Source organism: Micromys minutus, assembly GCF_963924665.1.
Source record: "Micromys minutus genome assembly, chromosome: 27".
Classification (NCBI taxonomy): domain Eukaryota; kingdom Metazoa; phylum Chordata; class Mammalia; order Rodentia; family Muridae; genus Micromys; species Micromys minutus.
The window spans coordinates 35,720,028-35,744,761 of NC_137962.1; the positions used below are offsets into that span (position 1 = coordinate 35,720,028).

The following is a 24,734-nucleotide window of genomic DNA, read 5'->3' on the forward strand; positions in this document are numbered from 1 at the left end:
CAAGGCCAACAAAAGACATGAGAGAAGAAGAGGACTTGGCTGGGACAGGTGTAAGAGGGTAAAACCCGAGCAGAATGCCTTAAACAAAGAAGACAACAGTCTAGCCAGAAAAATCTTTTGAGACACTGATGCCCCATTTGTTTCCAAACGATACCAGCTGGTGACTGGGTCCTTTCCGGGGTGCATTTGAGCCAGGTGCAAGAAATTAAATGTGGGCCCATGTGGTGGCCACACCTGGTACCCTGTTGCCCAACAAGCAGGGGCAGGAGGATCTCTGTGAGTTTGAGGCCAGCCTGGTCTACATAGGGAGTTCCAGGATAGCCAGGATTTATGGTGAGATGCTGTCTAAGAAAGAAAGAAAAAGAAACTATATTAGTATAGATCTCAAAAATTATGGCTAGGCTTAAATATTTAAAATCAAAATCCTAAGTCTAAAATACTGATTTCCAAAATGTAAAATTGCCTTAGATCATAATTTCCTCTTGACTTTTTAAGCCCCTCATTCAGTAGCACGTTGACCAGGAGATCAGAGCTCTTGTGGTATTCTGTTAATTTGCCTGCTTTCCTCCGTAGTCTTCCTTCTTCCATCAGCACGGGTGTGCCACCAAGGACACCAATGCCAAGTACAACAGCCGCGCGGCTCAGCTCTACAGGGAGAAAATCAAGACTCTGGCCACCCAGGCCACCCGCAGGCACGGCACCGATGTGAGTCCCTTTAGATGAAGTTTATTTGGTAAAGTGTTTTGTAATCTCTCTGAAGTCTCCTGCAAGGAGCCCAGGGTATGGTGGACCCTCGTGATGAGAAGGGCTCTGCTTTGTCAGCTCACATGTGACCTGGACCAGCAGGTTATTCAGTGACAGGGTCCAGAGTGGGAGGGCGAAGAGATGAGGAGATAGGGAAGCTGGGGGTTAGGTGATGTTGCACAAGCTGTGTCTTAGGCCGAGCAGGTTTATTAAGTGCAGCATCTTATATTGCAGTTTGCAGAGCAAATGTGACAGCTCAGCAGAAGGCTACCATACAATGGAGCTAAGTCAGCAGGAAGCTAGTCAAGCAGTGTCACACAAAGGGAACACGGGGTATTTCAAATGTGTCAATGGACTAAGTTCACAGCAGCCTTGGGACAGATGACCACAGCCCTGTAGGAGGCAGGAGTTGAGTTTTCAGGAGCTGAAGTCATAGGTCCTCTAAGACTCTGGCCCCAAACTGTCACTGAGTGACCCAGATTTTAGAAAAGGAACATTCCTTGTCCAGATCAGCCTGGCTCTCAGCACGCTCGGACACTGAAGGTCACTGCTGGGGACTTTCGATTCCTTCCAGTCTCTCTCACACAGGCCATGACTCCATTAACTACCCACTGCAGAGCTTTGCTTAATGGGTTTGCGGTTAAAGATGCCTCATTTTAATGCTAGGAGCTAGCTGGCACACAGTGACAGCCCAGCACTGATTCAGCCTCGCCCAGTAACACACTTTTCCCATAGCTCATTTTTGCTGTGTGTCTGGGGATAGATTAAAAACCTTAGCAGTGCTGTGTGGAGGTCACAAGTGACTTCAGTGTGGAAGAGAAATCAGGTGTGAAATCCAGGCTGCACCACGTCATGGTGGTTTAGAAGTTGCACTTACATCTTAACCTCCTAGGGGTGTGGAACTTTCTGGAATGATTCCTTCTTCCAGCAGTGTGCTCAGGGCCCTGTATGGACACTCTCCAGTGTTGTGGGTGAGGGACTGAAAGCTCCAGAGGGGAGCTAAGCTCCACTCCCTGCTAAGTTCAGCTTTGTTTTCCTTCCAGCTGTGGCTGGACAGCTGTGCAGCTCCACCCGTGTCCCCTCCTCCAAAGGAGGAAGATTTTTTTGCCTCTCATGCCTCTCTGGAGGTAAGTTTGCTGCTTTGTTCTCAATGTTTATTTAAAATTATGTGTATGTATGTAGCTCACACACACACACACACACACACACACATACACACACACACACACACACACACACACACACACACACGTGTATGTGAGTGTGCTACCCATGAAATTCAGAAGAGGGCGTCAGATCCCTGGCACAGTTAGCTGCCACGCCTGGGTGCTCAGGTCCTCTACAAGAGCATTGCAGGCTCTTAGCCACCGAGCCAGCTCTCCAGCCCTGCTTTGTATAACTTTAAAATACTCTTATTTTTTTAAATAGTTTTTTTTTTTAGTTTTATTTATTTTATGTATATGAGTACACTGTAGCTGTCCTCAGACACACCAGAAGAGGGCATCAAATCCCATTACAGGTGGTTGTGAACCACCATGTGGTTGCTGGGAATTGATCTCAGGGCCTCTGGAAGAGCAGTCAGTGCTCTAACCACCAAGCCATCTCTCCAGCCCTCAAATACTCTTATTCTGAAAGTTATAATAAATATGCATTTGAGATGTTTCAATAAGATACAGACTAAGCTCAGGTTTGAGAGTCTAAGATGAACCCACGTATCTTGAGTCATCACTGCAGTGTGTGTCTACACGTGGCTGGTGGAAGGCTCTAGATAGAAGTGTGTCAGGACACGCACGTCACCCAGCCTCCCACCCCTACCCTGAGATTGCAGAGACAATGACAACCTAGCTCAGCAAGCACTTCCAGCGTCTGACCTTGGTATCTAAAGTCTCACTTATGTGTGTATGTGTCTGCATGTGTACGGTGTGTGCATGCTTGGTGCCTGCAGAAGCCAGCAGAGTACGTCATATCCTGGAGCTGGAGTTCTAAGTAGTCATGAGCTGCCTGGTGTGGATGCTGGGAACTGAGCCCGAGTCTCCTTCATAGGAGCAGCCAGTGCTGTTAACCACTGAACCGTCTTTCCAGCCCTCAGAAAAACCAGGACTACCTGTAGAAAAAACAGCTGCTGAGGTTTCTGGGCCACATGTGCAGACCATCTAGAACTAGAAACTGGAAACTAGTTCTAGCTAGAACTAGAAAGTGAGGTGCAGGGAGAGAATGGGCAAGCTTTGTCCACAGGACCCAGGCAGCTTGCAGGGCCTCCCAGTGGTCAGAGCTGGGCGGTTTGAACCACAGCGTCAGTGCTGTGTGACCTCTCTGAGTACAGTGTGGATGGGGGCAGGGCAGGTCTTTCTCACAGATCATAACGTGTATGTGGGAGCCCTTAGGAGGTAGAGCTCAGCTGGCAGGTTCTACAAAGGGACACTCCAAGTCCAGAAAGGAAGGAAAATGCCCATATTATCTTACGAGGGTCAGGAGTTTCCAGTGTTGAGTCACGCTGACATCAGAACGAACCTGGCTTCTAAAAGCACTGGACAGCACTCTTCAAAAGTGTCAAGGCTGTGAGAAATGATCTGAAGCTACAGGGGGCAGGGGAGCTCTCTGCCCCAGGGTCCCCAGACCCTGAGGGTAGGAAGGCTGGAGCCCTGTAGGGCCTTCCTTGCTGAAGGGTGCTCCCTCTGTAACAGTTTCCCACTCTGACAGGTACGCAAGACATTTTAATGCCAGAGGAGGCTGTGTGCATAGAAATGTTCTGCACGGACTGGATCTGTTTTGCCCAAATCCAAAATTATTCCAGCTGTGCGTGGTAGTGCACACCTTTAAGCCCAGTACTAAGAAAGCAAAAGCAAGCAGATCTCTCTAAGACAGAGGCCAGCATGGTCTATAAAGTGAGTTTGAAGCTAGCCAGAGATACATCGTGAGATCCTGTCTCAAAACGACAACGGAAATTCCAAATTTTACCCCGTAGAAGGGAGGAGTCTGGGATGCTGTTCAGTTGGTCGCATGCTGGCTAGAGCAAGCACAGGAACCTGGGTTCTATCCCCAGCACTACATAAACTAGGTTTTGGTCATCTATAATCCAATCTGTAATAATCAGGAGGTGACAGGAGGAAAAGCAGAAGTTCAGAGTCACCTTCTACCACAGTACTGAGTTCTTGTGTGTGTGTGTGTGTGTGTGTGTGTGTGTGTGTGTGTGTATGAGAGAGGGACAGTCGACATCGCTGGTTTGCTGTTGGTGGGGAGTCCTTGCTTTCCTGCTAGCTAATGGCTTCCCTCACCTGCTGCAGGTCAGTGGGACTATGCAGGCATCTGCACTGCCCGAGCCAGCCTCTTCAACACCGTGGGGCTTGGAAACCACTCCAGAGAAGCATGAAGGTGGGTCCATGGAGTCTCCCTAGAACACTGTCTTGTGGTCTAGTGGCCAAGATAAAACTGCCATAGTTACCCTAGGAACCTGTTGTGTTAGCCCATGGACTCAGAAGACATTCTAGAAGAACCTCCACTAAGGTGTTAACTAGAAAAAGGGACAACTGGATTATTAGTTTCTGTTTTGATACAGTATGGAAGAGTATGGGCTTTTATAATTGGAAAACAAGATTTCAGGATTTTTCAAATTTAGTTTAATTTTTTTTTTTAAAGTACTGTCTCCTTGCATAGTCCTAACTAGCTTGGAACTCTCTATGTAGACCAGGCTGGCAGTGAATTTGCAGAGATTCATTTGCCTGTGCCTTGGTAATACTGAGATCAAAGGTGTGCACCCCCATGCCTGGTAAGATTTCAGTTTTAAGACCAATACATAGTTCACAGTTAATAAGTCACACATACTTGGTGGCTGTATCATAGGACCTTATTTATTTATTGGTTTTCAAGGCAGAGTCCCACGTAGCCCAGGTTGGCAGAAAATTCATTAGGTTGTGAGGATGACTGAAATCCTGATTCTCCAGGCTCTACCTCCTGAGTGCTTAAATTACAGGTGTGTACTGCCACACCCAGTTGTGTATTTATTGTGAGTATTGTCAGTCACATATGTATTAGAAATGTGGTATGTATAGCTGCCCCTCTGTCTTAAAAGTGAGTATCTTTCATAGGCCAAAATGTTATAGTTAGCAATAAAATGTACTTTGACAGCCAAGCAATGAACTTGGGATAAGGGAAACAGGAAGGACACGTGCTGGCTTATGGAGGCTCAGTTCCAGCCCTTGGTTGGGGACACAGTAAGACAGTGTCTGAAATGGATTGAAGTCAGTGCTGTCTGTCACGGGAGGTTGGTAGGAGAGAGCCACTCCAGAAGCCACGGCTCAGGTTTCTGTTTCCTGGGAGAGAAGTGGGCATCCATGGGTGATTTTCACCTGTGGCTTACAACCTGTGGATTTTTTTTCACATCCTGTGATTGAGCCACCGTGGAGGAAGACAGGAGTCTAGCTGGCATCTTCCCCATTCCCACCATGCCTTCTCTCCTGGGGGTGCAACTCCAGGTGCTGCCAGTGGCCACGCCCAACACGGCTGCTTTCTGTACTTTATCTCTGGCCTAGCACAGCACACCCTGTTCTGGAGATTGCTGTGCCCAGTGGGTTGCATGTGACATGTGTCCCCATGGAGGGGGTGGGTAGTCCACGTGCCCTTGGTAATACAGTGCCTCACTGTAAACTGAGGCCAGGGTGGTAACACATGCTGACTGTCTCAGCACTGGAGTACAGGCAGGAAGATGAGGGATCAGTGTCATCCTTGGCTACATAGGGAGTTCAAGGTCGGCCCAAGCTGTATGAAACCCTGTCCAAAACAGTTACAAAATAGAACAGTGAATGGTATACGTTGGGAAAACACACACACACACACACACACACACACACACACTAATTTTTATTCTATAAAACCAATGATTTAAAAATGCATTTGCATTTAGTGGACTTTTATCTCTCTCTGAGATGGATCCCCGTAGCCCAGGTTGCCTCACACAAGCCCTTTTGCTGGGCGTGAGTGTGAACTTCTGATTGTCCTGCCTCCACCTCCTGGGGGCTGAGACTGCACGAGAACACAGCACACAGGCTCTGACAGCACTTCTCAGTCAAACTGCTCATGACAGGGAGGGGCTCACGGGGAGGGTGGTGAGGCAGCCAGGGTCTAGTTGGACAGGGGAATGTCTGCCCTGCTCTGCAGCATCTTAGCATACGTAGAGCTGTTAGACAGACAGTCTTTTAGCAGAGAGCTTTCAGATATGTCTCCCAGAGAGAGGCGGTGATGTTTCACATGATTCATGACCACTGCACACATGTATTGAAGTATGAGAGTTTGTCTCATAAATATATATGATTATTATTATCAACCTAAAAAACGTATTTTAAAAAATGAAGGTCCACATGGTGGCTCACGCCTTTAATCCCAGTATTCAGGAGGCAGAGGCAGGCAGATCAGCGAGTACCTGGTCTACAGAGTGAGTTCTAAGACAGCCAGGGCTACCCAGAGAAACCCTGACTCAAAGAAACAAAATTGTAATGAGGTCCACATGGTGGCCCACGCCTTTAATCCTTTAATCCCAGCACTCTGGTTTCCCTAGTAAAGCCCTGTGTCACTGATGCTGAGGAATGGGGTTTATAGCTCAGTGACTGTGCCAGCTTGGCATGGGCACAGTGACAGTTGTAATGATGAACTAGACCAAGGCACTGCAAAGCACCAGGATTGACCTGGTGAGGTGACAAACACAGAAGCAACGTGAAGTGTCCCACACTCAAAGAGGACTCGCCAAGAACGTTTTCTGCATTAACATCAGTGTTTCACACTTTCAGGTGGGCCAGGACAAGGGCCAAGCGTGGAAGGTCTGAACGCCCCTGGGAAGGCTGCACTAGGTAATATGCTCAGGTCCATCTTTGACTCTGCACCTGTCTCAGTTCTTCAAGTGATCCAGCATTGGAACTAACTCATTTCTGGGTTTTATCAGGAAAATCTGCTTTCCCGTGTAGCCTGTGTGGCAATGTTCCTCAAAAGGCTGGTTCACAAACTCTACTCTACTACAAATGCCTACTCTAAGCCAGACTTAGAGCTCCACATACCCCTCATTGGGAACTCCGTACTTTCTTCTTATTCTGAACTTCAAAGAGAGTGTCTTATTTTTAAGGAATTATAATCAAATATTGATGTATATTATATTTTATGTATTAGAAAGTAGCCACATCAATGGAAAATAACTAAATCTTCTGGTCATTTTCACCAACTGTCAGATTCCTCAGAGTTGGGAAAACAGATGCAAACAGAGTCTAAAGCAGAGCAATGGAAATAGAGTTCCCTGTGGGCATCCTTAACACCTGGGCATCCTTCACACCTGACTGCATAACTGGGCATCCTTAACACCTGGGCATCCTTCACACCTGGGCATCCTTCACACCTGATTTCACACCTGGGCATCCTTCACATCTCACCTTCCAAGCTAGTGTATCCTCAGGGCTGTAGTGGGGGAATTAAATGCTTCCCACCACTGAGGTGCAAGTGTGTGTTGGGGTGGAAGGAGAACTTCATTTATACTAAGCAAGGCCTCTAACACTGAGCTCTACCCCCAGCCCAAGATTTTATTCTTCCCAGGTCACTAAAACATAATTTGAAAACCAGAATGTATAACTGTCCATTGAAAATGACACAAAGTGGTAATTTAAAGAAACTTTTCACAGTTTTGTGAAATTTTACAAATGTTGATAAGAAGGTGTTAGTGGAAAAGAGGCAGCTACTGAATGACAGAATGCTCCCGAGTCTCAGAGGCTGATGATAAGGTTTGTGCACAGGTCAGCAAGCAAAGTCCAGCACGTGAGTTAGTGCTGCACAGTGCCGGGCTGGGTTTTTAAGGAGCTGGTTATACCTCAGTGGTAGAGCACGGGATGAGGATGTGATGGTATACGCAGGGGTCACTGTAGAGAACAGCCAACATGACCGCTCCATGATGAAGGAAAGGCTTTATGAATAAGAACAAGAGAACATCCGAGGGATCTGGAATAGTCCAGAGCAGAGTGGAAAAGAGTGGCTGGAGCTGTCTGCAAGTAAAGGGAGACTTGTGCACAGGGAGAGAGCAAGAGGAAAGAACGCCAGAGCTAGACAGTTCTATTTATGGACACTGGGGGGTGGGGTAATAAAGACAGTAGGAATCTGAGGGGAGATGGGGTCAAAAGTGTCTAATAAGTACTTGAGGGAGTGAAGGAGCCTGGAGACCCACATAAGCTTTGATATGCAGACACAGGTATATGTCAGTGGAGGACATATGTCCCTTCTGCCAGAGCTAAGGAAAATGACTCCTTTTAGCAGATGGGAATCCATTTTATGCTGGCTTTTATCTGACCTCCGAAACCCTCCTGTAGTCCAGTTTGAGCCTTTCTAGACACATGGACAGCTTGAGCCCTTGAGACCTAACGATGATGAGGAGGAGGAGGAGGAGAAGGAAGAGGATAGTGGTGGTGATGGTGATGGTGGTGGTGTTGGTGGTGATGGTGGTGGTGGTGGTGATGGTGGTGGTGGTGATGGTGGTGATGGTGGTGATGGTGGTGGTGGTGATGGTGATGGTGGTGGTGTTGGTGGTGATGGTGGTGATGGTGATGGTGGTGGTATTGGTGGTGATGGTGGTGATGGTGGTGGTGGTGGTGGTGGTGGTGATGGTGATGGTGGTGATGGTGGTGGTGTTGGTGGTGATGGTGGTGGTGGTGATGGTGGTGGTGGTGATGGTGATGGTAGTGATGGTGGTGGTGGTGGTGGTGATGGTGGTGGTGTTGGTGGTGATGGTGGTGGTGGTGATGGTGGTGGTGTTGGTGGTGATGGTGGTGGTGGTGATGGTGGTAGTGGTGATGGTGATGGTAGTGATGGTGGTAGAGGTGGTGGTGACTGTGACAGTGATGGTGAGATGACAGTAAGAATATGTTTTTATAATTTTGTGACAGAACACTTGTTTAATACACATAAAGCCCTGTGGCCTAACCCTAGCAACAAAAACACATGGAAGAAAATTGGGACCACTGACCTGGTCCAGCAGTAGAGTACTTGCTTATTCGTATTCCTGAGGCCCTGGGGTCAGCCCCAGCACCAAAATCTTTTTTTAAAGAAAGAATCAAAGTCAGGACACAGTTATTACTGGTTATCAGGGCACTGGAGTAGAGGAAAGGTTCTTGTCAGGACTGGGGCTTGTCACATCAGGCCATGCCCTAGCACACGCAGCACAGGCCTGGGAGCTCCACTGTCCACAGACATGGAAGTCACCTCACCAACTTGATAAGGCTGTACAGAGTGGAACCTATCCACACTGCGGCTGTGGAGCTGTGGTTGTCAACCAGGTAGGTGTGATCTGAGGATTGAAGCTGGCAGGGTACCAGGTTCTCACTGGCACCCCCTGACAGTCTTTACCTGGGAGCAAATGACAGAAGTTGCCAGAAACTGTCACAGAATGCAGCTGGAGCCCAAACTGGACAGAGCTTACTTGGCATGCGGTGTGACAGTGCTTCCGGTAGCCACACGGACAGCAAGCAAAGCTCGAGGTGGGAGTGGAAAGCAGCAGACGAGGCCATCCAAAGAAACAGCAGGAGCAGAGGCTGGGGAGATGGCACAGTGGGGAAGAACACCAGCTGCTCCTGCAGAGCTCACAACCGTCTTTAACCCTGGTCTTGGGCAATCTGATGCCTGCCTTCCTCTGGCCCCTGTGGGTACATAGGTATACATGCAGGCAGATGCCCCCACACATAAAATGGAAAAAAGAGACTACAGGAACAGGACGGCCCTCTGCTGAGCAGGACGGTACATCGGAGGGCTGACATCAAGCCGTGTCCCTTGCACAGAGGAAGGAAGCACCCAGCCTCTTCTCACCTGCTAGTGGCCGTGCTTACGAGCTTTTGGTGCATATAATTAAATAGGAGCGATTATTTCTTTTAAAAAGTATTTTATTGCATTTTATTACATACCATGACATATTGTAGAGGTCAGAGGACAGCTTGCAGGAGTCCACCTCATGGGTCCCTGGGATCAAAGTCGGGTCATCAGGCGGCAGTAACCTTTACTTGATGACATCTCACAGGAGAGCGGTTTTAAACTGCTTGTGGAAAAGCACCTCCTGGGGAGCTCTGATTCTCCAGTGTGGTTTTGAAAAGTCTGCTCTGACACTGCTGATGAAGCCCCAGCCTAGGAACATGCAAACACTAGTTTTCTAGACCACAAACAAACAAGGCACACGTACACCACTCCTAGAACAGAGATGCCAGGCCATGTATGGTTTCTGCACATCTGACTTGATTTTTTTTTTTTTAGCAGAGGTTTCATCCATTATAAAAAAGAAGCCAAATCAAGCAAAAAAGGGGGTAAGTATCACATTATATAAAAATACAGGAGTTTAGCTCTCAAACTAGAAATCCACTTTCTCCTGTGTGTGTATGTGTATATGTTTTTTTTAACTGGAGTATATTCATTGTATATGATACTGACTTTCACAAGCCAGAGTGGTGGTACATGCCTTTGATCCCTCTGCTTGGGAGTCAGAGGCAAGCAGGTATCTGTGAGTTGGAGGCTAGCCTGGTCTACATAGTGTGTTCCAGGCCAGCCAGGGCTATACATTGAGACCCTGTCTCAAAAAAACTACATTGAGATACCATCTCCCCTTAATCAGAACAGTATTCTCATTTATTTTGAGCCATAATATAATTAATGGCTTTTTTTGTTCAATGAAATGAGTTGAACTATATTTAGTATTTTCTAGTATGCATGTGTCTTAGTCAGGGTTTTTATCGCTCTGATGAAACACCATGACCAAAAAGCAAGTTGGGGAGAAAAGGGTTTATTTAGCTTACACTTCCATATTTCTGTTTGTATTGAAGGAAGACAGGACAGGGACTCAAACAGCAGGAACCCAGAGGCAGGAACTGATGCAGTGCAGAGGCCATGGACGAGTGCAGCTTACTGGCTTGCTTCCCATGGCTTGCTCAGCCTGCTTTTCTATAGAATTCCAGGACTGCCACCCACAATGGACTGGGCCCTCCCTCGTTGAGAAAATGTCTTACAACTGGATCTCATGGAGGCATTTTTCTCACTCGAGGCTCCTTCCTCTCTGATGACTCTAACTTGTGTCAAGTTGACATAGAACCAGCCATTACAGCATGTTTAACCTTGTTTTTCTCCTGCTTGTGACTCTGAAGGGTATCTGTGTTGTGTGAGATCAAAGAGGATGGTTTTATGAATAATTTTCTATTAAGGAGATGCTCTGTAGGGTCATTCCTGCAAGCAGGGGTTGGGGTGGGAGCACCCCCACTTTCCCACGCTGCCCCTCACCCACTCGAGCCACACCTCACTAGGTGGTCCTGGCTAATGCCTTGAGCCAAGTGAAGCCCACCTTTCTCTTCTCCCCCGCAGTGTGCTAAGGACACTGCTGGCCTCACAGAGCAGAGAGGACTAAACTCATGTCACCAGCCAGGGAGTCACACAGACCTCAGAGCACACAGCTGCAGGTATAGCTCTTAACAGCCCTAGGTAAAATAAAACCTTATATATGTTTCAGCTTGGAGCCAAAAAAGGAAGCTTGGGAGCCCAGAAACTGACGAATACATCCTTCACTGAGATCGAAAAGCAAGCTCAGGCTGTGGATAAGAGGAAGGAACAGGAAGACCTGGCCCGGGGCGCCCTGAAGGAGGAGTCCATGTGAGCGGCATTTGCTTTCTCTAACTCACCTTAGTAAGGAGAGCTATCTATCCTTGGCTTAGTTTGTTTTCCAAGTACCTTGAATTTTTGGTGGGTGTGCTATGCAGGGTGTAGTTTCACGAACGTTTGTGTCATACAGGCATGTAAGTTGAAAGGGACAGGACTGGTGGCTCTGGAGAGCAGCCATGGGCAGAAAGAGCAGATGGGACAAAATGTCAGGGAAGTGTTCCCTGCCATGGCCACCCCAACAGTCAGGTACTAAGGTGGGGTGCAGAAAGGTAGACCAGTGGCTGATGTTCTCTGGTCATTAACTCTCTTCTGCTATCCTGGGGCCAAAAGCTGATGGCTTCAGGCAGTTAACTCCTAAGATAGCTACAGGGGATTAAGAAAAAGAAATTTAGTTACTTGGGTTCTTTTCTCTTTGACTTGTGGGAGAAAGCTGGCCAGGCTTGGGGTTCCTTAACTCTTAGTGAGTTGGAGAGAAAGGAAGGAAAGAAAAGATGAAAGAAAGGGAGGTAAGTCAGGCACAGGCACAGACACACTAGGTGAAGCAGGAAATGGCCACACTGCCAACTTTATTGTTGTTCTTAGTTTTTATACCGTCTCAGAATAATGATCACATGGTTTTCTAGGCACTTTTACATTCCACACATTCATAGTAAGTTTAAGGCAGTAGTGCATGTTGTAGATCGATAAGGTTAGGGAATTACAGCAGAATTTTTACATGGCTTTCCATTAAGACTAGCACTTGACTGAACATTCCTTATTTTCTAGCTCTTTAAATTCACTACAACTTTAAAGCAATAGTTTTTGGCACAGTTTGCTAAAAGACAAATTATCTGCTTTGTCTTATCATTTTGAAGTCTTATATAGATTAACTAGTCAATCTTTTATTTTCTGCCCTTGCACCAACAATAACTTGCTCATTCCCACTTATAACCTTTAGTTACCAGATGGTGGCCTCACTCCTGACCTATAAGGAATGCTTTTATTTGATTGTAGATTTGTTCCAAGCCTGCTTCCTTTTCCTACTGCCACTAGCCGGTGGAACATGAAGGTTTTCAGAGCTCCATTTGCAGCTTTTGTTTATTTATTCTATAGGGGACTTAAGATTGCTTGTATCAGTTGAGGAATTCTGTAAAATCATTATCAGACCTATGGAACCATCCGTTCATCTACACAGCATTACTACACGAGAGTGCATCTACATGTTGGCCTGTAGGAAGTTTTCCCAATAGCGTGGGCTGATGCCCAGTTGTGTAATTGAGAACAAAAGCATCTTAGCAGTGGGAAGCAATCCTGGGATGAAGTCTGGGGACTTTGCCTCTAGAGCACACTCATTGCAGCCGCGCAAAATGGTGAGCCGTCTCCAGAAAACTCACTTGCTTGCCATAGCCCTTTCTAAATGGCTTTTGTCACAACCCCTTTGAGGGTATCAAACAACCCTTTCACAGAGATCGCCTAAGAACATCAGAAAACACAAATAGTCACATTACAATTCATAACCATAGCAAAATCACAGTTATGGAATAGCAATGAAAATAATTTTAAAGTTGAGGGTCACCATAACTCGAGGGACTGTATGAAAGGTCGCAGCACTGGGAAAACTGAGAAGCACTGGGCCAGTGGCACAGTGCATACCTAGCATGCAGGAGGGTTCACACAGAGAGACTGTCTGGAACGCTGGAGCACACGAGTAATTGTAATAGTGTTAGTAGCAATGGGAAAGCAATGAAGCTTAGGCTCTAACTCAGTTGCAGAGCACTTGCCTAGAGTCTGCAAGAGCACCCACAGCAGGAGCCCCAGATGGGCAGAGTAAAAGGAGCCTGAACATGTCTCCTGGTCACTGAGGACCTGGTGTGACCTCACAGTGCAAATTGATTGAGCTATGAAAAGAATGAATACATGGCTGTCCTGTTGGGATTCTGTAAACCCCACCCCACAGTTACCTAGCAATAGCTAGGTATACTCCACCGCAGTTAGCTGATGCTATAAAGGGGGCTGCTTGCCCCCTCCTCTCTCTTTTGGTCTCTTGACCTCTTGTCCTCCTTGCTCTTCCCCCTTGCCCCTCCTCTTCCCATTCCTTTCACCCCCCCACATGCTCATGGCCTGCCTCTGCTTCTCTACTCTCTTCTCTCTTTCTCTCTGCCTCTACCACCCTCTTAACTCTCTCCCCATGTCCTGAATAAACTCTATTTTGTACTATACCATTGTGTGGCTGATCCTCAGCGGGAAGGATTCCCAACATGGGTCCCCCAGAGGCATCCCCTTTGCCCCCAGACCTTACTGCGCCTCCATGGAGCACCCCCACACACACACTCTCTTCATCTTTTTCCTAACAATGGTGCCAAAACCCAGGACATCGTCTTTTTCTTTACATTGGTGCCCCGTGTGAGGAGATTAGATTTCCTCGAGACCAGACATTTTTTTTTATGTCCTTTGAGAGTTTATGCAAAGAAACCACACACAAAACTGCACAGGGTACGATTCTCCCCACAGGAAACATCCAACAAGATCACAGAGTTAGAGGCTGAGGGGCCAGTTGGGTGTTGCCAAAGCAGGGGAAAGACAACAGGGTCCTGTGGGATGAGTTTTTTTTTTTTTTTTCTTGCTTTTTAAAAATGTATTTATTTGTATGTGCATATACACACACATGCTTAAAGTCACTGCATGTGTGGAGGTCAAAGGACATGCAGGAGTAGATTTTCTGTATCATGTGGGAACCAGGGACCAACTCAGGCTGTCATACCCAGAAACCTCTTGCCCTTCTGTCCAGGGAGCTGCATTGAACCATCTTCTGTGCACTGTTTTTCTGTAAACTATCTCCCTGTCTCTGTGTGGACTGTTTTCCATAGGGTCTTGTTTGTATGTGGATTGTCTTCCCTGGAGTATTGTTTGTGTGTGGACTACCTTCCGAAGAGTCTTGTTTCTGTGTAGACTGTCTTCTGAAGAATCTCGTTTGTGTGTGGACTGTCTCCCAAAGAGTCTTGTTTCTGTGTGAAATGTCTTTTGTGTAGTCCTGTTTTTGTGTGGACTGTCTTCTGTGGAGTCTTATTTCTGTGTGGACTGTCTTCTCTGGTGTCTCATTTCTATATGGACTGTCTCCTGTGGAGTCTTCTGTCTGTGAGGACCACATTCTGTAATGTTCTGGTTGTGTGTGGGCTGTCTTCTGTGATGTCCTGTGTCTGTGTGGACTGTTTTCTTTCTGTGTGGACTGTTTTCTGTGGTGTTCTGTTTCTGTGTGGACTAATTTCTGTGGTGATTGTTTCTGTGTGGAGTATCTTCTGTAGAGTCTTGGTTTCATGTGGACTCTCTTCTGTGGAGTCTTGTTTCTGTATGGACTGTCTTCTCTGCTGCTTGTTTCTGTGTGGACTGTCTCCTGTGACATTCTATTCCTGTGTGAGTGTTCTGTGAAGACTTGTTTCTGTGTGGGCTGCCTTCTGTGATGTCCTGTTTCTCTGTGGACTTTCTTCTGTTGTGATTGTTTCTGTGTGGATCTTCTACAGAGTCTTGTTTTATATGGACTGTCTGCTGTGATGTCCTGTCTCCTGTGGAGTCTTGGTTCTTTATGGACTGACTGTTTTCTGTAGTGATTGTCTCTGTGTGAACTGTCCTCCTCAGAGTTTTGGCTCAGTGTGGACTGTCTTCTGTGGAGTATTGGTTCTGTGTAGACCATCTTTGGTGATGTCCTGTTTTTGCATGAACTGTCTTCTGTGGTGCTTGTTTCTGTGTGGTCTATCTCCTGTGATGTTTGGTTTCTGTGTGGACTGTTTTCTGTGGTGCCCTGTTCCTGTGTGGGCTGTCTCCTGTGGAATCTTGTTTCTGTGTAGATTGTCTTCCATGTAGTCTTGTTTCTACTTGAATTGTCTTCTGAGGGTCTCTCGTCTTCACGTGTTTTTTATCTGCTTTATCTGGAATTGTAGTCCACTGTGTAATGAGGGAAATAAATAACCTATTTTGTGAAGTTCTTTCACGGTACAGCTTAGATGACATTTATTGAAATTCTAACAACAGTACCTGGAACACAGTAGGAGTTGAATCAGTGACCAGCACACAGTAGGTGCTTGGCCATTGTAACTTGTTCCCATTAGTGCTGATGATGGTTTGCTGAGTGAAACTTAGAAGGTAAGCCCAGATGGTTTGAAGTACTTTCCCTGGTCAGCTCTCAGAACACCAGGGGCAGCACTGACCTGTGTAGACAGATTTCTTTATCAGAGGAAAGGAGAGTTGACTTGAATTTCTCTTTTCATTGGTTTCTGACTTGAGCAGAGGCAGGCTAGCTTGGCTGTTGGGAAGCCTGTGCTGCTGGGGCTTGAGGTAAAGTCAGAAGCCTGATGCTGACAAGATCTTTGGGAAGCACCCACACCCTCTTTTGTGTGGTCAGGTGGTTGAAGAGGCAGGACACAGGGAGCATGGGGTGCCAGCTGCCCCCACCTTCCATGTGTCTGTCCTTAGGATTATTCATTGAAAGCACATTGATGAGGGCTTGGCTTGTAGCTTATGGGTAGAGGGCTTTGCCAGCCATGCAGGAAACCTCTGGGCAGAGGGGCGTAGTGGGGAGAGAAAGAGTGATTTACTTGGGAACCCAACTTGGCAGCTTTGCTGCCTCTCTCTAGGCCATCATATGACTGAGCGCCCATCACGGCTGTACAGACCTGTCTCGGTCCTCTGGGAAAGTGAGGGTGCTCTTCTGGAAGCAGATGTCGCTAGTGGTTGTGCCTGGCTCCAGCTGAGTCAGTGGAGAGAGGGCAGCACGTCCTGCCTGTCACTCTGAGAAGCTAATGGCCCTGGCAGTGCTTCATCCTGTCTGCTACACTGCCTGCTTCTGAGCATCCTACAGCCCACCCTTAACAGAGGGGACACAGTCCCCTGTCAGGAGTGCTAAGAGGACCTCACCGTGGTCCTCATAGGTCTCCTACCGTCTCCAGAGGGTCGTCTGCTGCAGTTTGATCAGGTAGTGACAGTAAAAACACCTGACGTTTCACCATTGCTTTGTTAAGGAAAACTATGCTTTAAAAGTTAAAGAAAAAAGACCCCTGCCAGGTCAGAGCCAACCCAAGAAATCCTGTGTCTTCTTACAAGGAAGGAGCAAAACCAGGTTTAGAGTTTCCCAAGTAAGATATCCTCTGTCTTCCCTGCCACATCACAGGAGTCACCTTTGCCTAGAGCTCTGACAGGGGCATGCTGGTGAGGGGTTCCTGGCACTGTCCAGGGCTTTGGGGAGCAGGTGGCAGGCAGGCACGGTGTCAGTTCTCGTGGCACTGGGCATCACCATCTTGCTGCTGGAGACAGAGCGTTTCTTACCAGCTTAGGTACAGCTTGCACGTGCGGAAGCCTGGGAGCCAGGACAGTGTCCGACTGCGCTGACACCATGGTGGGCTGGTGGGATGGCTCACTGGTAACCTGAGTTCAGTCCCCAGAACCAGTGGCGAGAGGAGAGAGTTGACTCAACGACTTGTCCTCTGCTCTACATACGCCATGGTGCACCCGACCCCGTCCCACACACAGTACAGGTGTGCACACAATAATAATAAAATGGTTGGGTTCCTCTGTGTAGCCCTAGCTGTCCTGGAACTCACTCTCTAGACCAGGCTGGGCTCACACTCAGAGATCTGCCTCCTGAGTGCTGGAATTAAAGGTGTGTGCCACCTCGCCCAGCCTAATAAGTCTTTAAAACTAAAGACCTTGGCTGGCTACATAGTGACTATCCATTTAAATGCTCTCAGAAGCCTGATACATAAAGTAACCTAGAGGAAATTATTTGAAATGTAGCTAATGATTTATATATTTATGAAGTCAATTTTAGATATATTTTCATTTTTTTAAAGATTTATTTATTTTATGTATATGAGTGCTCTATCTGTATGTACACCTCCAAGCCAGAAAAGGGCATGAGATTCCATTACAGATGGCTGTGAGCCACCATGTGGTTGCTGGGATTTGAACTCAGGACCTCTGGAAGAGCAGCCAGTGCTCTTAACCACTGAGCCATCTCTCCAGCCCCCTTCATTTTTTTTTAATTAAGAAGAATTAATTGAATGTATCCTGTCTCTATGTGGGAGTTTGCATGTTCATGCAGGTGCCTTCTATGGTCAGAAGAGGGCGTCAGATCGCCTGAGCTGGAGTTACGGCTGGTAGCTCCCATATTTTTATCTGAAAGAACATGGATAAATAGGACTAACCTGCTGCACTGGTGTGTCCCAGGAAGTGTAATCCGATGTCAGGAAGAGGGAGGACCCTGTGGGGAGGTCACTGAGGCGTTCACCGTGGTACCAGACAAGTAGAATGGCCCAAAAGACCTGAGCTTGTGTTTGAGAGATTCAAAGCCATTGTCTGAAGCTGAAGCAGGAGTTACAGTCCCTGGACTGCCTGGGATTCTAAGGTAAGGCCGAGCTCTTTAAAGCCTGGCTGAGGATAATGTGCTTTTCCCAGCAGTGTTTCATCGCTGCGATTGGCCTACAAGGAACTGGAAATTCAAGGGAAGAAAGATGAAAGACTGAACCTGAGCGGCCAGAAGAAGGTGGAAGCTGAGCGGCTGGGCATGGGCTTTGGAAGCTGCAGGAGGTAGGGTAGCCCAGGGCTGTCTGCTCACCGTGAAGAGTTGGCCGGGGGCTCATCTCCTCGGTACTCTCCGCTTCCTCGCTGTTTGCTTTGCTGTGGTATTTAGCACAGTATGGGGAGAGGTGGAGCTGCATAGGTCATAGGTGAGGTGTGCACAGAGTCCTGGGCTGGAAACCAAGGCTGGGGATCCACTCGAGGCCTTTCTTCACTCCAAGGGTCCTTGTCTGCCTCAAAACAGCCAACAGATAGAGAACAGTCGGTTGAAGCTTAGTGGCATGTGCCTCAAATCCTAGCTCTCAGGAGGTAGAAGCAGGAAGATCAGGAACTTTAAGGCCAGCCTGGGCTATATATATAGCAAGACTAACCTAGGCTACATGAGACAGGGTGTGTGTGTGTGTTATGACAAATGGTACACGTGGTTCTTGGAGAGAAGGAAATAGCTGTGAGTTTCCATGAAGTGTACACTGGAGTGGGTGCCGCAGGCACACCCCTTGCATGTGGCTGTCTTCCTGGCAGTCCAGACCTCACAATGGCTTCCAGGTTCCAAAGCTCATACTGGGTTCCCAGCTCTCCTGACCACCTTGTGTTTGTTCAGAGTACGCCTCAAAAGATCCTTTGGTTTGGTAAGACGAAAACCTCTAGGAACCCAGTGATGTAATATGTCCTGTTTTATTTTGTCCTTCCAAGTGGCATCTCCCACTCAGTGACCTCAGACATGCAGACCATCGAGCAGGAATCGCCCACACTGGCAAAGCCGAGGAGGAAGTACCAGGAGGACCCAGAGGACGCGTACTTCAGCTCCAGCTCCAAGTGGTCTGAACAGAGCAGCAGGTATGGGTGTGTTAGGGATTTATCTGCCTTGGGAGCCATCTGAATGCTCTGGCTGACAAGTATCTGTGTGTAAAAACAAAGGCTAGGGAAACTGTAAGGAGCTGTGTTCACAACTAGGAAAGTGTTGGTGCAATTAAAAGCTGAGGGCTAAAATGAGAGGTAGGTGGGATGTACTGTGTTCTGTGAGAAGTGCAGAGGTGACTCCAGGACCAGGGCTGGGGCACACCCAGACCTTCAGCAGCTTCTGGGGTAGAACACTGGCTTCTGGAAGCCGCCAGCAAGTCCAGTATGAATAGTATTTGTATATGAATCTATTGATGAAAGCCATGACTGTTCTCTGAGGGGAACCCATGGTACTAGGACATCCTGGTCCTGTCCTTTTGTGTCTGCTGTCTGCTAGGGCAAAACCTGTGACTGGCATAAGGCTGATTGTGGTTGAGAACAAAAGTCATTTTGAATAGAGTCGTGTTGTCAGGGTCACCCAGAAGCTGACTTTACAGGAAATTGGGATAGTCTTGACATAGCATGTAGGTACAGAAAGCCGGAGCCCAGGTCGCATGCCTGCTGTGACATTTAAGAACCACACAGCAATGGCCAGGTTATTCAAGTGTTCCATGCTGCAGCTTCCTTGTCTAAATGAAGATCCTGGTGGTGTCTGCCCTGCAGCATCCATAGGGAGAGCTGGGGCCCTACAGAGTAGCTGGCTCTTCTGGTGTCTGGTCCTCCTGTGAACTCATCCAGACACGTGGCTCTGTGACTAGCCGGTTGGGCAGCTGCATTAACCATGCGCAGGACCCTTCACATCCAGAGTTGGTGAGGATGGGACACATCTGTTGGTGATGGGGCTGCTACCCAGCTACCCACAGTCATGCAGCCGTCCTGGTGTCATGAGGCCAGCAGACATGGATTTTAGTGCTAGAACAGTTGTAGGTTATGTTATCTATAATCAACTGTGAAGCAATTGGCTTTCCCTTCTAGGCTCCTAGGAAAGGTGCTCTGTGGACAGACAGCTCGTGCCTTGTTTTTAAGCACAGCTCCAAGTTACTTGAGTCTCAGTATTTTAGAAAGGGAGCTGGCTGCTCTGTGGCTCCTTGTTGGCCTAGTCAGAGGCTGCCTGCACCTCTCTAACATGCATATGCATGTGTGACTCTGTCCATACTGTGCCTTTGAGAAAAATGAAATACATCTTTTACAGGAGAAATTCAAGTTTGTGATTGGACCCAGAAACCACACATCAGACACGTTCACATTTGGTTTCAGTGGGGGCTGGACTTGGGGCTGAGGACCCTTGCCTCTCCCACCTATTGGTGGTTCCCGTCTCCTTAGTAATGCCCATGGAGGCTTGTGTAGAAAGAGGCAGTCACTGTCATGGAAAGCCAGTTCTGTGCTCAGATAGCAGGGCAGGTGAGAGAGGGTTCTAGGCAAGGTCTCCTGCTGAGTGGGACATTTCCCATCCCCACAGCATCAGGTCACAGAGGAACTCGCATGGGGCCTTGGAGCCTTCAGAAACTCCTTGCCTCAAATCAAAGGGTAGTCCCTAAGGTTTAAAAACCTCTGTGCCAGGGACCAGCTTCTAAGTCTGAAGCCTGGGGGCAAATGGTGTTTAGATGTAGAACATGAGAAACGTTGATGCTGTGTGGATGGTGACCTGGGCCGAGGTGCACTGGAGTGACTTCCTGTGCAGGGCCCCCCTATAACATGATACCGTCAGTGTCACAGACAACCTCTATATATGCCTTGCAGCCTCTAGAAACCTCTCTTCCTTGGCTCAATCAGAAGGGTCAGCCACAGAGGCCACTGTGCCAGGGACCAATTTCAGTTTGAAACCTGGGGGTAAATGGTGTTTACGTGTAGAGCAGAGATTTTGGTGCTGTGGATGGTGAAGTGTGGGTTTTGTCTAGGGACAGAATCATCCCTCTAGTTCCCTTGATGACCACAGTGACATAGCAGGGTTGGATAAGGTGCTTTGGCACCAGAGGTGAAGTGAATACACTCTGAAAGCCAGCATGTCGGTGCCACAGAGTGCTTTTACTGCTTCCAAATTATTCATCAGCCATTAGAACTTGCATATTGTGAATTATGGAAGAGTGCTGTTTCTATTAAGCACGGGGGACATATCCTTGCATGGTGTTTCACAGTGAGTTCCATTATTTGCAGACTAGAAATGATGCATAATTATAGCAATGCATCCAGAATAATGAGAGGGACTGCCTTGCTGAGCCCCACAGAGTCCAGATGGCTTCTGGTGGGGGATGTGACTGACACAGGACAGTGTGCTGTTAGGGGCTTTGACAGGAACTACAGGGCTGTGTTGAGAGGGGAGGAGGGTGCAGTGTGAGGGCCAGCATGAAGGGAAAGTTCATAGGAGAGTAGGACCCAGAAATGAAAGCCCATGCTGGGAAGGTCAGTGATGGGGAGAGCTGCTGAGTCCTGGCATGAGACCCATGTGTGGGCAGACTGGCTGGCGTAGTGTTACCTGTGAGTGACTGGGTATCCCCCACAGGGTCCCAGAGCAGAGAGTCCCTTGTGAGTGAGTGAGGAGTGGGGAAGACCCACATGTGGACTGCTCACAGCTCCTATGCAGGTGGTATCTGCTTTTGCAATTTAAAGGTGGCCCAATGCTCTCCAGTCCAGACACATTTTTTGATTCAGGTAGATGAAGAATGTTCCTGCCCTGGGGTGGTGCTGATCTCCTCAACACTAAGCCTAGAGTTTCACTGTTGACAAAAACCTGAATACTTCGGCTCCTACCTGTCTAGTGCTGACACCTTCCCCATGTTCTTTGGAAGGACCACCCACCCTCTTCTCAGTTGTGTCGAAAGTTGAAGGGCGGCTGTCCAGGGGGATGGAAGTCTCAGCAGCCTGAGGCTGCAGCAGTGGAAAGGCTGCACCTCTCCCCTGAAGCCCTCAGCATGGCTGGCTGCAACCCAACCTTAAAAGGAATGCCTCCTGTCAGTTCATGTTCATGGCCAACCTAGTGTCTGTCACTGACTGGTCCCCCATACCCAGAAGCAAGAGACCCCAATAGGACAGCATCCCTAAGTACTCCCCATCACTGTTCCTCCCTTTCCAGCAGGTACTTTGATGACCCCATGGAGTTAAGAAGCAGCTCCTTTTCTAGCTGGGATGACGGTGCTGACTCCTACTGGAAGAAAGACAGCAGCAGAGACCCTGAGCCTGCCAGGAAAAGCACTTCAGACAGGTGGGAGCTGAAGGCCGGGGAGCCGGGTCCCTCCATCATAGGACCAGTGGGCAATACCTGTGTCTGAGTGTCCTGTGCTCCTTCAGGAAGTGGCTGTGCGTTGGGAGCATGTGTCAGAAACACCTATGGCTGTTAGAAAGCAGGCGTGAGGACCAGTTCCCTAGGGATTCTCAGCCCATGGGTCAGAGACTATTTGCAAACTATAAGGGTCCCCTTTTCTAGAAAACAGTGTGCAGTCTGATCTGTGTTTCTGGGTATATATGGGGGTGAGTTCTGTCTGTGGGGGTGTGTCTGTATGTATGGAAGGGGGCTGATGTCTATGGGCCAGAGGGTATGGTGGATTAAACCCAGCACTTGAAGCATGTTTGGCAAGCACACTGTACTGAGTGAGCTACACCTGTGCCCTTTCTTTTAAATTTAATTTTATGTTTTATTTGGGGACAGCGTTTCACTGAGTTGCCCAGGCTAACCTCAAAATTGACATCCTCCTGCATCTGCCTCAGATTACAGCTTATGCCACCACATCAGAACTGATGCAGTTCTCATGATCTCGACTAACACATGACCACGTAATGACCATCAAGAACAAGGCATAGGACATTCTGTTGCCCCCAAGTCCCTTGCTCTGTCTTCAGCCACAAGCCCCTGCCAGTTTGGTTTTTGATCTTCCCATGCAGGAAGGTGCTGTGTGGATGGGGTGGCCTCCACAGCTCACCTGCTGGCGAGCTTCCTCTACAGGTGATGACAGGAGGCCATCATGTATTGTCCACACAAGGAACTTTACACATATAAGCTGGGGTCGCCCCCTCACTGGGATGTCCTGTATACACTGTGTGCTGACAGTGTTGTTGTTGTGTGTTCACACAGCCTAGTGTTTTCTAACACTCGTGAGATGCAGGACTCTAGACAAGTACAGGTGTGAGCTGAGTCTGCTTAACTACAGCTTGGTCTTTTTCACCGTAGGCCCAGTGCTCACCGGAAGCCAGAATATGAGCCCATTGGCAATACAGATGAAGCCCAGAAGAAGTTTGGCAACGTCAAGGCCATTTCCTCGGACATGTACTTTGGAATACAAGCCCAGACAGATGTAAGCGCATGGAGAGGTTCCTATAGGAACCCTGAGAACCAGGAAGAAAGCTTAGCTGTGGGGACCATGTGAGGACAGGGTGTTGAGAGAGAAGGGACCTGGCCAGACACTCCCAGACAACAGGGTTGGAGCCCAGGCCTGCCTGAGGCACCTGAGAGACTGAGGAGTCAGGGACCCCATCTCATTGCTGTCCTGCCTCTCTAGGGAGAAGAGCATCAGCCACTAAGTAGCTTTTGAGTAAATTTAGGTTTTTATGTAGCAGCAATTGCTTTTAATCAGTTTAACCGCAGTTAAGTGAAGCCTGCTTATGTTTGTGGGCAGATGCTACATTACCCAGCTGTCCCTGTCTCAGAAAGTCTGGCTAAAGTGAAGCTAAGCCCTTTTCCTGTTTCCTCCTAGTGCTCAAATTCGGGGAGTGGGTGTGGAGAGCTGACCTCTGACCAGGCATTCTCTAGAGAACAGAGGCCTCATTGCCAAAGGGATCCCTCCAGCACGTACACAAACACACACTTGAAGCCATTCAAATTGATGAGCTAAGTGTGGGTGTTTCTAAGGAGTAGCTGAGAGCAGTGTGTGAGCTCGGGCTGCCCCACCCACCTGTGACCTCCATCATTGCAAAACACATCCATCTCCAGGCTCTGACTTGGGGTGACATGGGAGGTAGAGAGCCAAGGGAACAAACCCATTCCCACCTCTCTTCAGCAGTTTGAGGAGTCTGACTCTGCCTCTTTTTCTGCCTAGTTTGAAACCCGGGCGCGGCTGGAGAGGCTCTCAGCCAGCTCCTCCATAAGCTCTGCAGACCTTTTCGACGAGCAGAGGAAGCAGACCACAGGTGAGGGGCTCACGGGGTCCAGGGCATCCACAGCCCCAGCACCTTATGCCCTGTCCCTGTGTGAGCAATGAGAGCTGAGGTGTCCCCTGAGACCAAGTGATGACCTTTATGCCACAGCAATCCTGTCATCTGGCAACTTAGTATCCAGAACCTTGTTCATAGAGGAGGCAGGGGGTTCCTGTGACCTGTGCGATGCCAGCCACTGGCTAGTTAACCTCTGTCTCCTGCCTGTGAAATAGTTGGCCTGAGATACTGTGTAAGGTATCAGTCCTGGAGTGAATCCCCAGAGTCACTTCACAGGCCCTTGGCCCTCAGGATGCACTGGTGGGAAATAGCTCTCCAGGAAAGACCCAATGCAGCTTGGAAGTGGGGATGTGGGGAGGAAGAGCCTGACTCACTGCCCTGCTACAAGCCCCCAAGGCGTCTGATCATCCAGGGCTGGAGTCTAACCATGAGCTCAGGGTAGACCCTTCACTGCCTGCAGAGCTGTGTCTTCTGCATTTTCCTGTGTACTCCCTATCCCGGAAGGCCTGCATGAACACCCACAGCCCATCAGGCCACAGGGCGAGCGTGAAATGACAGCAGCCATTGAGGTCATTTCAGGAAAAGAACCAAGAGGAAGAGGTCTCAGGAGCCAGCGTCGCAGGCTGGGTGCTCTCTGTGCACTGGCTTGTACACTTCTCAACCAGACTGGCTTTGGTGGACAGAGGCCCGAGTGTGTGTGTGGGGTCACCATCCTGGCAGCCACACCGCCTCTCAGACATGTGGACTAGATGCAGCTTCAACAGAGGAAGAGTAGGGTAGTCTCAGCTGTCTAGAACTTTCTGTGTGGAGGT

General features: G+C 48.4%; 1 protein-coding gene across 6 annotated transcripts in view; it reads left to right on the top strand.

The window, feature by feature from the left end:
• The window catches only part of ARFGAP3 (ARF GTPase activating protein 3), a 42,660-nt gene that overhangs the window by 12,732 nt on the left and 5,194 nt on the right, over positions 1 to 24,734 (top strand). The window contains exons 4-14 of one of the 6 annotated variants that reach the window (XM_080938953.1): positions 574 to 705; positions 1,788 to 1,871; positions 4,029 to 4,116; positions 6,525 to 6,584; positions 10,006 to 10,055; positions 11,246 to 11,385; positions 17,818 to 17,949; positions 18,634 to 18,777; positions 21,851 to 21,979; positions 22,943 to 23,066; positions 23,808 to 23,898. In XM_080938953.1, the coding sequence (XP_080795079.1) occupies positions 574 to 705; positions 1,788 to 1,871; positions 4,029 to 4,116; positions 6,525 to 6,584; positions 10,006 to 10,055; positions 11,246 to 11,385; positions 17,818 to 17,949; positions 18,634 to 18,777; positions 21,851 to 21,979; positions 22,943 to 23,066; positions 23,808 to 23,898 (1,174 nt within the window). The remainder of the gene's footprint in view (positions 1 to 573; positions 706 to 1,787; positions 1,872 to 4,028; positions 4,117 to 6,524; positions 6,585 to 10,005; positions 10,056 to 11,245; positions 11,386 to 17,817; positions 17,950 to 18,633; positions 18,778 to 21,850; positions 21,980 to 22,942; positions 23,067 to 23,807; positions 23,899 to 24,734) is intronic. The other 5 variants (XM_080938956.1, XM_080938954.1, XM_080938955.1 and 2 more) reach the window with 5 other exon arrangements.